The 13,036-nt window shown below is 49.3% G+C and overlaps 4 protein-coding genes across 4 annotated transcripts; 3 read left to right on the forward strand and 1 right to left on the reverse strand.

The window, feature by feature from the left end:
* Positions 1-102: 102 nt before the first annotated feature.
* J7337_006997 (uncharacterized protein) lies at positions 103-3,634 on the reverse strand (the record flags this gene model as incomplete). The annotated part of the gene is made up of 3 exons (XM_044824655.1): positions 103-1,296; positions 1,345-2,507; positions 2,560-3,634. The coding sequence occupies 3 exons, from the start codon at positions 3,632-3,634 to the stop codon at positions 103-105; spliced, it is 3,432 nt and encodes a 1,143-aa protein (XP_044680312.1).
* Positions 3,635-5,442: 1,808 nt separating this feature from the next.
* J7337_006998 (uncharacterized protein) lies at positions 5,443-6,179 on the forward strand (the record flags this gene model as incomplete). The annotated part of the gene is made up of 2 exons (XM_044824656.1): positions 5,443-5,467; positions 5,593-6,179. 2 exons carry the CDS (start codon positions 5,443-5,445, stop codon positions 6,177-6,179), a joined length of 612 nt encoding a protein of 203 aa, XP_044680313.1.
* Positions 6,180-8,295: 2,116 nt separating this feature from the next.
* PRF1 (peptide chain release factor 1) lies at positions 8,296-9,229 on the forward strand (the record flags this gene model as incomplete). The annotated part of the gene is made up of 5 exons (XM_044824657.1): positions 8,296-8,327; positions 8,395-8,520; positions 8,628-8,739; positions 8,792-9,067; positions 9,119-9,229. The coding sequence occupies 5 exons, from the start codon at positions 8,296-8,298 to the stop codon at positions 9,227-9,229; spliced, it is 657 nt and encodes a 218-aa protein (XP_044680314.1).
* Positions 9,230-9,448: 219 nt separating this feature from the next.
* On the forward strand, positions 9,449-12,783 carry J7337_007000 (uncharacterized protein; the record flags this gene model as incomplete). Its single annotated transcript, XM_044824658.1, has 2 exons — positions 9,449-9,463; positions 9,907-12,783. The coding sequence occupies 2 exons, from the start codon at positions 9,449-9,451 to the stop codon at positions 12,781-12,783; spliced, it is 2,892 nt and encodes a 963-aa protein (XP_044680315.1).
* Between the last annotated feature and the right edge of the window lie 253 nt (positions 12,784-13,036).

Genomic DNA, 13,036 nt, shown 5'->3' on the forward strand with positions numbered 1-13,036 from the left:
CAACAGAGTGGGTGCATGTCTGCGAGAGCGGGCATGGTATGGTGTCTATGGGGGACACCAAACTCTCGAATAGTTTATAGTTGCCTGAGGCGTTGCACGCCACTACGGAGCAATGCTTTCTGGGCTCATCATGCCGACAGTGTCGTCCTTGTCTGTTTGACTGGCGTTGCCCTGACTATGCATGCTGTCCTGCCTCTCCATGTTTGGAGCCAAAGCAAGAACTGCAGGGTTGGGGGCCGAGCCAGCAGCTGCACTCATGGACTTCTTCTTGCCAGGGGTAGTACCTGGCGCGCCCTTCTCAGGTGATGCGTTTGCATTGGCTTTGGCCTCGGCAGCGGCAGCTTCCATCTTCTTCTTCTTCTTAGCGAGTGCCAATTGCTCCTTAGGAGATCGTTTCTGAGCGGTTACAATCTTTCCACTCGCGCCCAACCGTGGACGAGGTTTCTTTTGCTTGGTAGGCAGGTCTTCGTCCTCCACAAGGGGCTGATCGCCATTAGCGTGCAGCTTAGCCAGGAAGAAGTTCTTGACCAGGCCAATTTGTTCCTGAATGTTCTCCTTAGTGACTGGCTCTGAAGAAGGCAGTGGCTCAAAGAGATCAGTGGCTGCTTCGCCAGTCGTCTGTGTCTGCATCTGGTATTGGTTGCGAACTCTAGTTTGCAAAAGATGCAAGGGCACTGAGATCATATCAAGACCCATCTCCTTATCCAGACCCAAGGCCCGGAAACCAAAGAAATCTTCACCGAGGTCCTCAGCAAAGTCACCACTGACGAACTGCTCACTGCCGTCTTTGAAAGCACCAACCCCATCAGTTCCGGCATCTTGAGCCAGAGCAGGTCGTAGTAGGTCAGTGAGATGAAGCTTCATCCGCTCATGCAGAGCATCCAACTTGGTACTCAAACGATCGAGCTCATCCTTCGCGTACAATTCCAACGAACTGATGTCGTGACCATTCTCGTCCAGGGTGTGGAGGATGACTTCCTCGGGAGTAAACCTGGGCTGAAATTTGGACCCTTGAGCATGCGCCGGAGATGGCTTCTTTTCTGACTCGTTGTAAACATTAAAAGTGCGGCACAGCTTCTGAAAGTAATCTGATGCAACGCTGGTGAAGGCGTCCATGGCGGACGGCTGAAGCTCCTCGAATCCAGTATGGTAGAGGACTTTGGCAATCGAGCGCTTGAGAGCGTTTTGGCATGTTTCGGGGGCCATTACAGGACCGTCATCGCTGATGAAATGAGGTTCAATATCCTGTTCCACGAAGGGATCCGAGTTTGACTTGGGAAATTGGTTTGTATACACCTATATAACATTAGTAAATGAGTAGGACCCATCATGGTTCGGACATACCTGAGTTTGAACTTGCATCTGCTTGATAACCGAGATTCTGGTTGCAAGTTTCCTTGTCTCTTGGATCTGATGAATATTCTCGTCCATCTTCTTCGTTAGACGACTTGTTGGTGCTGTAAATGACCCAGGCGGCACCAGGCGTAGAAACTCCTCGTGCTGGTTGATAACTTTCCCTTCTCCGTCTTCAACCCATTGAAGTCTGGGGTGAATATCTGGTATATTGCTCAACGTATCATAGTAGTCGGGTATCACCTTAGCCTCTTCTTCCTCGATTTCCTCGGCCAAGGTCTCGGTTGGCTTTGTTGCCGAATCTTCAGAAGCCACAGCTGTAGAGTTTGCTTGAGAATGAGTAATGATACCTTCTGCCTCTGCCTCCCTTTGCCGCTTGAGAAATCGACGCATACCAGCCTTGGAGCGAACGAGTGCAGGGGCTTCAGTGTTAAACTTGTTGTCCTTGAAAAGTTGGAATCGCTCCTTGGCAACCAGAGCTCGATCCTTCTTAGTAGTTTGCTTCCATACTTTGTACTCTTCATCCTCAAAGGCCTGCTCGGCAGCTTCACCAAACGCCGAGTTCAGTGCCAGGCCATTGATACTTGGCCCATCAATGTCCATGGCATCGGCGTTGCTCCCCATTCCGGAATGGCCGTTAAGTCCGCTTGGTGTGAGGGAACCGGCAATCGGTGGAGTGGCAAAGCCATTGCTGCCGTCAACCTCTGAGCCTTCTCGGACTTTTCCCAGAAGCCCATTTACTTGAAGAATGGGCTTCTGATCTATTGCTGGTGTGTCCTCTTTCTGATCGTTTGGGGCCTTTCGTGCCTTGCTTGTCCCCTTTGCACCAGCTTTGCGACCTCGTGAAGACATAATGGGCTCGTCATCGGAATCCTCTCCAGCATCGTCGTCTCCGCCATTCTGTTTCCGCCGTTCTTCTGCCTCAACCTCCGCTCGAGAGCGGATGACAAGGTCTGGTATCAATGGAATAAGTTTCTCTGCTTCCTTTCTCATTCCATTGGCCATGCGTCGTAGAGGGTGATTCATATCTTGGTTGTACCTGAGGCAATTGTCCCAGATCAAGTTAAGATCCACAACAAAATCAGCCTTGGATTTGTAAGTCAGACTTTTCAACTTCTTAGTCATTGTGCCGAGATCCATGGGGTTTTTGATGACTAGAGGTAAATTAGTTTCGTCAGTGGCATGAGACTGTTCGTGGTTTCTCACAATTGTAGTAGTCTGGAGCATCCCTCTTGTTGACCCTTGTCAGAAAAGGAGTGGAATATTCCGTATGCGCCTTGAGTTCTGTCAAGACCTTTTCTAAAGCCTCGTACAATTCCTCCTGGTTCACATTCTCCTCGCTGGCCCATTTACTCCTATTTTTGCGGACCTCGTTCATCAGGAGCCTAAGTTCGGCATCAGAGGCGCGAACCTGATCTCGCTTCATGTCGATGCGAGCGATGAGATGTTTCAGTGTTAGGCTAGAAGCACCGAGATTGGCGCTGCTGAGTGAGCCTTGGTTGGGAACAGCGCTATGGTTATTGATTGGATGATGGTTGTGATCCATCTCGGCCTGGAGCTGCTTCTCAGAATCTTCAAGTTGTTGTTGTTCTAGCATAGCGGCATGGTCATTCTCCAAGGTGTGAAAGATGGTGTGGAAACTCCTCCGAGCGGCAGCTTCGGTAGCTGTACGAGCTTCCTCAAGTTTCTTGATGGCATCTTCACCATCTTTATCTTTCGACTGTGAGCCATCTTGATCCTTGGATTTGTCACCATGCTTGCTTGGTGATGTCACCGAATGAACAGGTGAGCTCCCTGATTTGGATGGCGACAGTAACGTATTGGCAGGAGCTCCAGCAGAATGAGGTTTCGATGCTGATTGCGAAGGCTCGTCATCTTCTTCGTCGTCATCATCATCGTCGTAGTCGTCCTCATCGATGGTGCGCTTCGCTTTCTTTAAGGGGGGTTCCTTGATTGGCTCGTGGTCGGTTGTGGGAGGGATAATGTTTGCGGAGGGGGGCGGAGAACGTCGTAGAGCAGATATCGCGGGATAATTATAAGAACCATCTTCGGAGAAGAGCAACGCGACCTTGTCCTCAGTCTTGCGATATAAATCCGCAAATAGGGCGCGTCGGTTCTCTTCTTCGATGTCAAGTGGTGCCTCAGGCATCAGCACACTTGGATTATCAATAGGAGTCTGAGTTCGCGCAGGGACATCATCGAGATGCGATACGCTCCTATTACTGTTGGTATGGTGCAAATAGGGAGGTTGCCAGGCGGGCTGGCCGTTGGTGATGGACATGATGGACCCAGGGCGATGATAGCGACAACGGGGCGCGAGTCGCCATGCGCAACAAGATGCGCTCGCGTGCGGCGGGACCGAGGGCGATTGGTGAGCTCAAGACCACATGGGACAAACGAGAGGCATCGGCAGAGATGGCGTATAAGATTTGTTGATTATATGGCAAGCGGAGGGTGGTGTTTTGATGGATCGCGTTCTGCCGTTTTGTCGTCTGTTCAAGAGGTGAGGTTGATGATTTGGGGGGAGCCTTGTCAGGTACCTTTCCCGAAGCGGAGAGTTTTCCCTGAGTGAGCGCGCGCTGGACCGACTCGTGGGGGAATCTCGCGGGGAGAGTTACGGGTACTAGGGACCTGAAGAGGCTGAGGTTATAGGCGGGTCAGTGTAGGTGATTGGAGAGTCGCCTCGAGTTGCTAAATTCTCCTCTCTCTACTCCGTACTGAAACTATTGATCGGTATAGCAATCCCTTTGTTCGCTTGATTGTCCGGTCTTCGGCACACTCCCTTCTCATTGATTATCCACAATATATTCCGTACCTAGTACCTACAGAGGACCTGCTTCGGCCCCGAGGGTGCCCGGAGCCCAGATATCTTTGTCAGCAAATCACGTGCCGGACATCTCTTGAAAGCTCTTGGTAGGTCCTCAGTAGGTAAACAAGCCTACGAGCAGGTCGAAATTGAAATTGAAGACAAGCAACGTCTGAGAGTTAAACTTTTAGCATGTCTATCCTCAGGGATCATCATAAGGAATTCAGCACACGCTTCCCTATATGTGAATCGGGTATCGAGCCCCTTCACCAAGGGGTGTAGGTACCGGTATTACTAGTAGTGACAATGAATGTATGTATACAAACAATGCAATACACATCCCTGTCTCCACAAACCATTGATGAAGAACGACGCCATCTTTCTAGATCACCCCAGATATTATCTGTAGCCAGTGATACACAAGATCGAGGAGTATGGGGGGGGGGGGCATCTGTGCCTGTGCCTAGCAAGCCCAGAATGGGGCCCCCATTGAGACCACCAAAGTACCTTTATCAAACTCCAAGGTGTAGCCCGCCTTGCAACCTCCCAAGGCATGAAGGATGACGGTGTTCCTTGAAGCAGCTTTGCATCAGTGCAATGTTTTTGGTTGTCTGCAGTTTGGTTAATTTTTGTATGATCACACAAAAACTCACGGCCTGAAGCTTCATGAACCAGGTAGGTATGCTATCGAAGGTTGAAGAAGTGATCTACTGCAACTCGGCATGAGGGAGCAGGAAAACTTCTGGCTTTAAACTTGGGTGCCAAAACAAAACCGTCTAAGGAAATACAGAATATATAGTGATTTCACTTAAGTCTTTTTGTCGCTAAAGATGGAGGTCCTCAGTTTATCTTGTACCCATTGCTGGGGTCTGGGGTAGCACAAGTGTCCGGGCACGTTACACTCTTCTTGATTCCATTGGATGGATGACCTGGCAAACCCCTGTTGAATCAAAGTTCACGCACTGCCACAGTTGTTAGACGAGCTCACGAGCCCCGCCACAAGGGCTATGGTTGTCACTCAGCTCCCAACATGGAGGAGAGCTCCACGCTTTCATTTTCTCCAACTGCCTGCCTTGCCTACCTACTACTCGGCCAAAGCTCTAATTCCTAGTCTTCTGCAACGAATTATCACAACCTGTCCGGCTTTGCTTTCGCAGAAGAACAGGCATTTGTTCCGAACGAGACGCCACTTTTGGATAACCGAGTACTCTCTTATACGAAATTGGAGGTTAAAGACTCCGTTAGACCTATCAAGCTCAACTCCAGCTACGGGACTTTCCATGATGCGAATACGACTCCCAGTTGCAGGTACGTCATGGCATTATGCCCGAGTCGCCTCAGTGTTGTCAATGGACTGGCGTCCCATTCTGGGATCAATTTTTAGAACTCAAACACATGATCATTGGCCGTGAACCAAACTAATAGCTTGCTAGGCGTCTTCCTGCTCCTCCTCCTCATTGCCGCCTACGCTGGACTGACTTCAATACAACTTGGTCAATATGTCAACGACAAGGTGTTGCACTTCACCACCTTCTTTGCGCTTACCGTTGTGTTTTACTGGGTTGTCGATACGAACCGAAGACGTGTTATGAATATGACTTTGGTCGTTTGCACAATCGTTCTTGGTGTTGGTTCCGAATTCGTCCAAAGCTTCCTCGATAACGGTCGGGAGTTTGATCTGTACGACATCATTGCAAATGTGATAGGAAGCTTATTAGGTGTTGGCCTTTGCTCGTGGTACCACAAGCGTATGCTTGAGCGCAAGCGACGTAGACGTTACAGTGCTGTTCCTGGCGAAGAGCAGGGCGATGTTGAGCTCGGCGAAGGCCACGAGTCCGGCGTTATGGAAGGCAACAGCCGCTCTCAGACATTGGAAGAAGAGGTGGACAACTGGGACGAGAACGAGATCGATGATGACTGGGACGAGGACGAAACACACGAGACTTCAACCAACACCAAGGCGTTGGAAACCAACGCGGACAATGGTGATTTGGGAGATACAAAGAAGCGAATGGACTAACACGACCGATAAGCTTAGCTATGGTCATGTAGATGCTATGCCACGACTTATGACTGGATGGCCCCGCACGATTTATGTTCAACTTGATTACATTGTGTTTGGTGGCTTGGTGACTTCTTGGTATCAAATGAGCCAAACAAGAATATCCATTGTTTTCCCATGTTGGAAATGATATCGATGCTGAACTGACCTAGGAATTATTCGCCTTGACGTGTCTCATTCTGATATGGCTAAATTATACGTCTCATGGATAATGCAGACTTTGGGAAAAAGTCAACTTCCAGCTATAATAGCAACTGCATGGGGTGTGACTAGCCCACGATGGAAGTGTTGCTTATAAACTTTGATTTGTGTTCCTTTCCTCTATCCTGTCGCGCCATTTCATGGGGTTGTTTGGAAGAAATGCAGCTGACGAAGAAACAGCGACATAATTATGGTCGTTGAGGGGACCATGCTTATAAGAAAGTGCGGATTCCCAATCTCTGATGTACAGCAATTCAGTTTCTTGACTGACTTTGGTTGGCCCTTTGGAGTCAGAATCAGGATCTCCGTCAGAAGTAGATGGGGTTACCACCGCTGCTGATATTTCGGACATGGGCTCTTCGCCAGCATCAGACGAGGCTACTAGTTCCGCTAATGTTGTGGCCACAAGACTATCATCGGGAGAAAAGAAGTCTACTAAATGCGGTGACGCTTTGAGCTTGTATGAAATCCGATCTCTTTCTGGGTCCTGACGGGCGGAACCTGAAGCTGACGCTGACTTCTGGGGAAGAGGAAGACCATTCCCAACTGCTCCATGCTGGGCAGGAGGACGGCGAGGACGATGCGCTAGATATGCAGGCTCAGGGCGCGTTCTGCTATGCCACTGCCGTCCGTTGTTATAGGCCGTGGGCACTTGCGGTATCTGGTATCGTTCTTTGGTAAGGCAGTCTGCTATTGTTTTGGAATCCTCGGGGCTGTCCATCTCCTGATAGGTAAGTCCCAAATCTATTGGAAGTTAGCAACGCCAGTTTGAACGGATACTGTGAGTGTTTGATCTAGGTTACAAGCCTTTGCCATAAGATGATGTGCTCGGTCCCGGGTTTTCCTGTTGAGGAAGCATAGCGATCACACGTGCAGAGCCTCGAAGACGAGCTGTTATGCGAAGACACCCTGGGGCCAATGGAATACAATAGGGGCAACTGTTCAGAGGATTTGGCAGATAAACTTGAGAGAAATGGTCTCGATCAATGAGAAAACAGGGTATTATAAGTTGAGAGACTTCAGAGGAGGGTTTCGATGTCACTTTATATTTAACAATAAGACTAAAGTATAAGCTAAGTTTCAGGAATGCAAGGTCAAACGGCGATAGCTATCTTTGATAGGTAGCTATTTTGTCAGTCTCAGGATAACTGCAAAGCTTTTTGTGAACAAGCTTTGTGATAATCACTTGAGGCAAAAGTTAGGACCTTTACGCTTCGGCCAGGCCGCATGTACCCAGAGAAAGATCGCATATAATTTTCACCGCGATTCAATGCAAGCCTGATAAGTCCATTGGGATCAGGGATCTAACAAGACTCGTTACTGGCCAGTACTCACATCGATGCGTGTTCTTGTGAGCGCTTCTGTTCGGGGATGTACCTGGCTCAGTCCTTGAGCAAGTCAGAGCATATCGATCGTTTTTCTAGCAACCCAACTCTGAGAGCTGAGATTAACTAAATGTTTGCGCCAGGTTTGACTCAGCGTCATGCAACCCTTGGGCTAAAACACACCAGCTTGTCTGTCATATAAGTGATGATGAAGCCTTTATTAGGGTTCCGTAAACTCATGAGGTTGATCACTGAAAGGAGGATAAGAAAACTAAATATTGGGAAATGGAAAGCGATTTATACGAATCAATGGTGGCCATCGGCCTTGTGACTATAGTATTCTGTTACTTTGGAGAAGGGTACTGTGCACTTAAGTTTATTCAATACCTGAGGTCAAAGTCAAGGTGAGTGCCCCCACCTTCACCGTTGACCGAGCTAGGTGAGCCCCCACTGACGAAATGCTCCAAGTCGCAAAACCCGCCCATGCCTAACCCCAGCTTCAAACAGCTACCTCGTCTCGCCCGAATACCTAAATCGACACCGACAAGATGGCGTCAAAAGGTAAAGAGGCAGCGCAAAGGTAAGAGACCAAAGAAACTCAACCCAACCTCTCATGAAATTGAAGACACAAGCTTACCCCCACATAGTAAAGATGCTACGCCGACAAACCCACGGGGCATCCCCTATGCTCCGTTCGTCGACAAGGTCGAGGACTATGTGTCTACCCGTGACGACGTCGAACCCACTCTACGAAGCTTCCAAGAAATGATATCGTGAGTCAAATTTTGTCGAGAAGCTTTAGGACGACACACGCCCTCAAATGCACGCTCTCTTCAGCTTGCAATGCAGGCATTGGCGCTGACTCTGGATGGTGGGGTAGGAAATACCAATTCATGGAGATGAACCTACAGAAGCGAATGGGTGGCCTCAAGGAAAAGATCCCGGATATCCAGAAGACTCTTGACTCGGTCAAGTTTTTGAAATTAAGAAAGGTGTGCACGTGCAGCGCGTTCCTGGACAAAGCGGAACTGATGCTTGATGTAGGATGACGACGAGGCGATAGATACGACGTTTGAACTAAACGACACTCTCTACTCGAAGGCCAAGATTCCAGCGACAGATGAGGTCTACATCTGGCTAGGAGTAACGCCCCCTTATCGCCAAATTTGGCAGCAGGAAGCTGACATTCTACAGGCGAATGTGATGCTCTCGTACCCCATAGACGAGGCAGAGACACTATTGAGCTCCAAGCTATCCACGGCAAAGACCAGCTTGTCTAATTGCGAAGAAGACCTGGATTTTCTCCGCGAACAAATTACGGTAAGTTTGAGAGCCTTCGCTACCAGGCTGACCGTCACTGACCATGCGTAGACGATGGAGGTTGCTATAGCAAGAGTTTACAACTGGGAGGTTGTGCAGAAGCGAAAGGACAAGGTCGAGGAGGAGGCAGAGAAGAAGAAAGGGAAGTCCCAAGGCGAATAATTCAAAAGAAGAGGTCCTTCTGGTATCTGATGTGTCCATGAAATGTTAAACTGCAAAAAGTAGAGTAAAAATGAGAAGAATACCAAACTCTTTGCCAGCAGAGGTTTGTTGTTTTGGTAAATCATGAGAATTAGCAAGGGATCTAGCGCATCAAAAGTACCACGCGAATTGTTAGGCAGACGCTTTGCTTTGAAAGAAATACATAAATTCAATAACATCATGAGAAATCCCGATGTACGCAGGCGCATTTATGAAGTTATGAAGCTAATAATAAGGGACCTACGTAGCCTACCTCGTCTTGGTGGAGGAGCTGAAGCGCTGGGAGCAACCTCGGATTGGCTGTTAATAAGATGAGCATGGGCTGCCCGATACTCCGATAATCTCGATTGGCGCATGCAAATTGTTCCCACAGATGCAGTTGGAAATCGAAACTTCCAACTTTGTGTACGCTGTAGCAGATATCACAACTCCCGCACTCAATTGCTACGCTATATACAAACTTCTTAGCTGCGTCATAGGCTTAGAAGAAATGGGCGAGAAATGCTGAGAAGTGCAACCCGGGAGCTGAGGCGAGGGTGGCACTTGTCGCAAAACGTGACAACCCAAACCAAGGTGAGTCTCAAAAGCCGAGATTTCTTCTTTTTTTACAATGTAAAGCTTACAATTGATTCTTCCAGTCCGCTTCGCACCTAAACTCAGCCCAAGCCCGCCGATATGTGTCCCCTGTGGACGCACTCGAGACCGCCATAATCAACGGCCGCCGTGTTGAGGACAATCAAAAGCGACGCAAAAAAGTGCTGCCCAAGCGCTTGTACGATCCGGGGAATGTCTTCAAGTTCTCAGACCTCAATCAAGATCATGGGCGCGGGCGAATTGAGCGACGGTTGAGGATGCTCAAAGGCTGGGTAGAGCAAAGTCCTGCAGTTCTACTTCGTAAATATCTTGCCCTGGAACAACCGTCTCGAGAAACGCTCTTAGAAATTGCCGCCATCCGAACTGTGCGCCTTCCGGTCGTCGTGATTCAAATGCACCTTCGACGTCAGGTAGAAGCCGACCTCGAAAACAACCGTGATCTTGCACAAGCGCTGCCAAACGAGCTGGAGTGGGAAGCCCTGTTGAAGACCCTCAAATATGGCGGGAATACAGAGGAGCGACTGAACGAATATATGAGCATACTTTTGGCCAAAACCGACGAAGACCGATGCCGACTATTCCTGGCAGATATGTCTCCGAAACCCGTCTTCATGCTGAACTATCTGCTAAGATTGGGATCGGGCATTAACAAAATCTCGACTTTGGACCACCTTTTGGAGTATGTTCAAGAACGGTTACGTGATACGACTGAGAAGGCTCGCAAGATGTCTTGGGGTAGAGGGCGTGCAAGCAGTGGGATGGAAAGATTTACGACAGAAGATTTCATGATCATCATGGAACGACTTGCCTTCCACTGTCGTCGCATAGAAGCAAGGCGCCTGATTGTGCTTGCCGATATAATGGCGGAATTTATTTTCAACTACGAGATAGGTACTGCCGAACAGACGTACTGGATGAGATGCAAGTACTTCAATGCCGGCCTGACCGCTATTGCCCGGAATAGCGGATCCGGGCCGCAGCATGCGTCTGTAGCCTATGCGTACGTCTGGGAGGCTCAGCGTACTCTTCTGAGAATGTCGGGAAGTCTTCCGGAAGCCCTTTTGGTAGACAGAAATGCGTTCCGCGCAATCAGAGCTGTGCTGTCCGGGATGCCAAAGAACAGGGACGAGATCCACAACGCTACACGCTATTCAAAGTCATGGCCGCCATATCTGCAACCAGCAGACGGTATGGACGAGGCCATGGAAGCAGAAGAGAGCTGGTCTCGCGTTGTCCGGGCAGGGATGATGATGCAGGAAGCAGGATTCTCCAAGCAGGAGACTGACAGCGCACTGGATATTCTGCTAGGCTTAGCCCCTAGTGGTACTCCAGCAATTCAGCAGCAGGTCAAAGTAGACCCGAAGCAAGATCTTTCGGCTTGGCAAGCATCAATCATTGCTACGCGCAACGCTCATGAAGCGTGGAAGCAGTTCTGCCAACCACCAAAAGCTGGCATGGTTCCTGGGCTGCCAGAATATGCAGCCATGTTCCGGAGATCATTTGCTCGTGATGCCGATCCAGAGAAAGGTAGCTTACCGGGAGACAACTCTCTGAGTCATCCTACAAATGTGGACATGAATTTGACGGAACTGGAGAAGCTGCGACAACAACCCCCGACACCTCAAGAGTTGTATGAGATGATGAAATGCGACGGCTTGTTGCCCGATGAACACATTCTTCACATTCTAGTGGCAAACGCCCAAACTCTCCAAGAAGCTCATCGTTATCTGCGAGACGGAAGCACGGAACATCACAACTACGCTTACTTGTTAGTACCCGAGCCAACAGCTGACATGCTGAAGACTATCCCCCTACCATTGTTCTCAGCGTATGTGGATATGTTGTCCAAGACAGTGCACCCCAAAGGCAGTAATCTGATACGCGCTATTCGGCTCGCAGAGCTGCGTGTGGGTCGCAGGAACCAGAACTGGCTACCTCACGTCTGGGCACCTATCATGAAGAATGTCGGGCAGCATCATTATGGTCTGAAACTCACACTGGAGGCACAGCTTCGTCTGATCATACATCTTGTAGATCGTATCGACGCCGTGCAGGGAATGACTCTATTTCTCTTCAACAGATTTGTGAGAACTCTGCGGAAGATCCTGCGAAGAGAGCTACAGGTTCTGGCGAGCGCTGTAGAAGCCAACAACACCAATTTCAACTTGCTTGGCGCCCTCTATTGCAAAAGCGCCGAGGAAGACTGTGCCAACACCGAGATAGACACAGAGACAATGAACAACTCAGCTCTGCACCTATTCCGTGTTCTTATTTCGCGTATGAAAGGCTTCTATCATGCACTCGTCGCCGAGGAACAGGAGAGACAGCGGCCAGAAGCAGAAGAAACTACAGATCTAACGTTTGTGGACATCATGCGATCGCGGCGAGATCCCGTGTTGGCGCCGTTTGCTCACGACCTGATGCAGTCGCTGGCGTTTGCAGGGGAGTATAATGAGATGGCTCAGCTGACAGTGTGGCTCATGACGGAATGGGCCCCTTTACAGTCACAAGAAGACGAGATGATAAACATGGAGGAGTTGCCTCACGACGTGGATATGCTAGAGACTCTTTGTGCATATCGTGCGTTTGCGGAACCCATGCTGACGGAGGAAGTGCGCAATCGCGTACGAGACGTCCGATTCGAGATTGGGATCTGGCAATGGCCAGGGGAGCAGATGGTACAGTCGTATATCCAGGCCAATGCCGTTCATGGACATGAAGAGTTGGGTCGAGTTCTCAAGTGGGCTCGCATCCGAGAACACAATCGACAGAATCACCTGCTCACGAATGTCGAGGATTTAGACCTGGATGCCATTGAAACCAGGCATGAGACTGCAGAGCACCAGTTCAGCACCCCTGGAGAGTTTACCAAGAGAACAGCCCTGCGAAGTGGCGGACAAGGGTCATTGCTGGGAACCTAGGTCTTGGTTTAATATAAACAAAACATTGATGGCGGAATTTAGACGCGGTGGCGTTTATCGTATATGTATAGAATATTGTACAACATACATGAAAAAAAAGGCGCCTGTTGGCTGAAACGACGGTAGAAAAAGAAGCAATGAAATTTAAAAGTAAAAGGGGTCTGTCTATTTAGTAGCTCAAGGGCTAAGAGCTGGGCCACGGTCCATGGATCTGGCTGAATACTTTTCTTGCCTACGCTACTAACGGGCGGCT

This window comes from Fusarium musae, chromosome 5, assembly GCF_019915245.1.
Source record: "Fusarium musae strain F31 chromosome 5, whole genome shotgun sequence".
NCBI lineage: Eukaryota > Fungi > Ascomycota > Sordariomycetes > Hypocreales > Nectriaceae > Fusarium > Fusarium musae.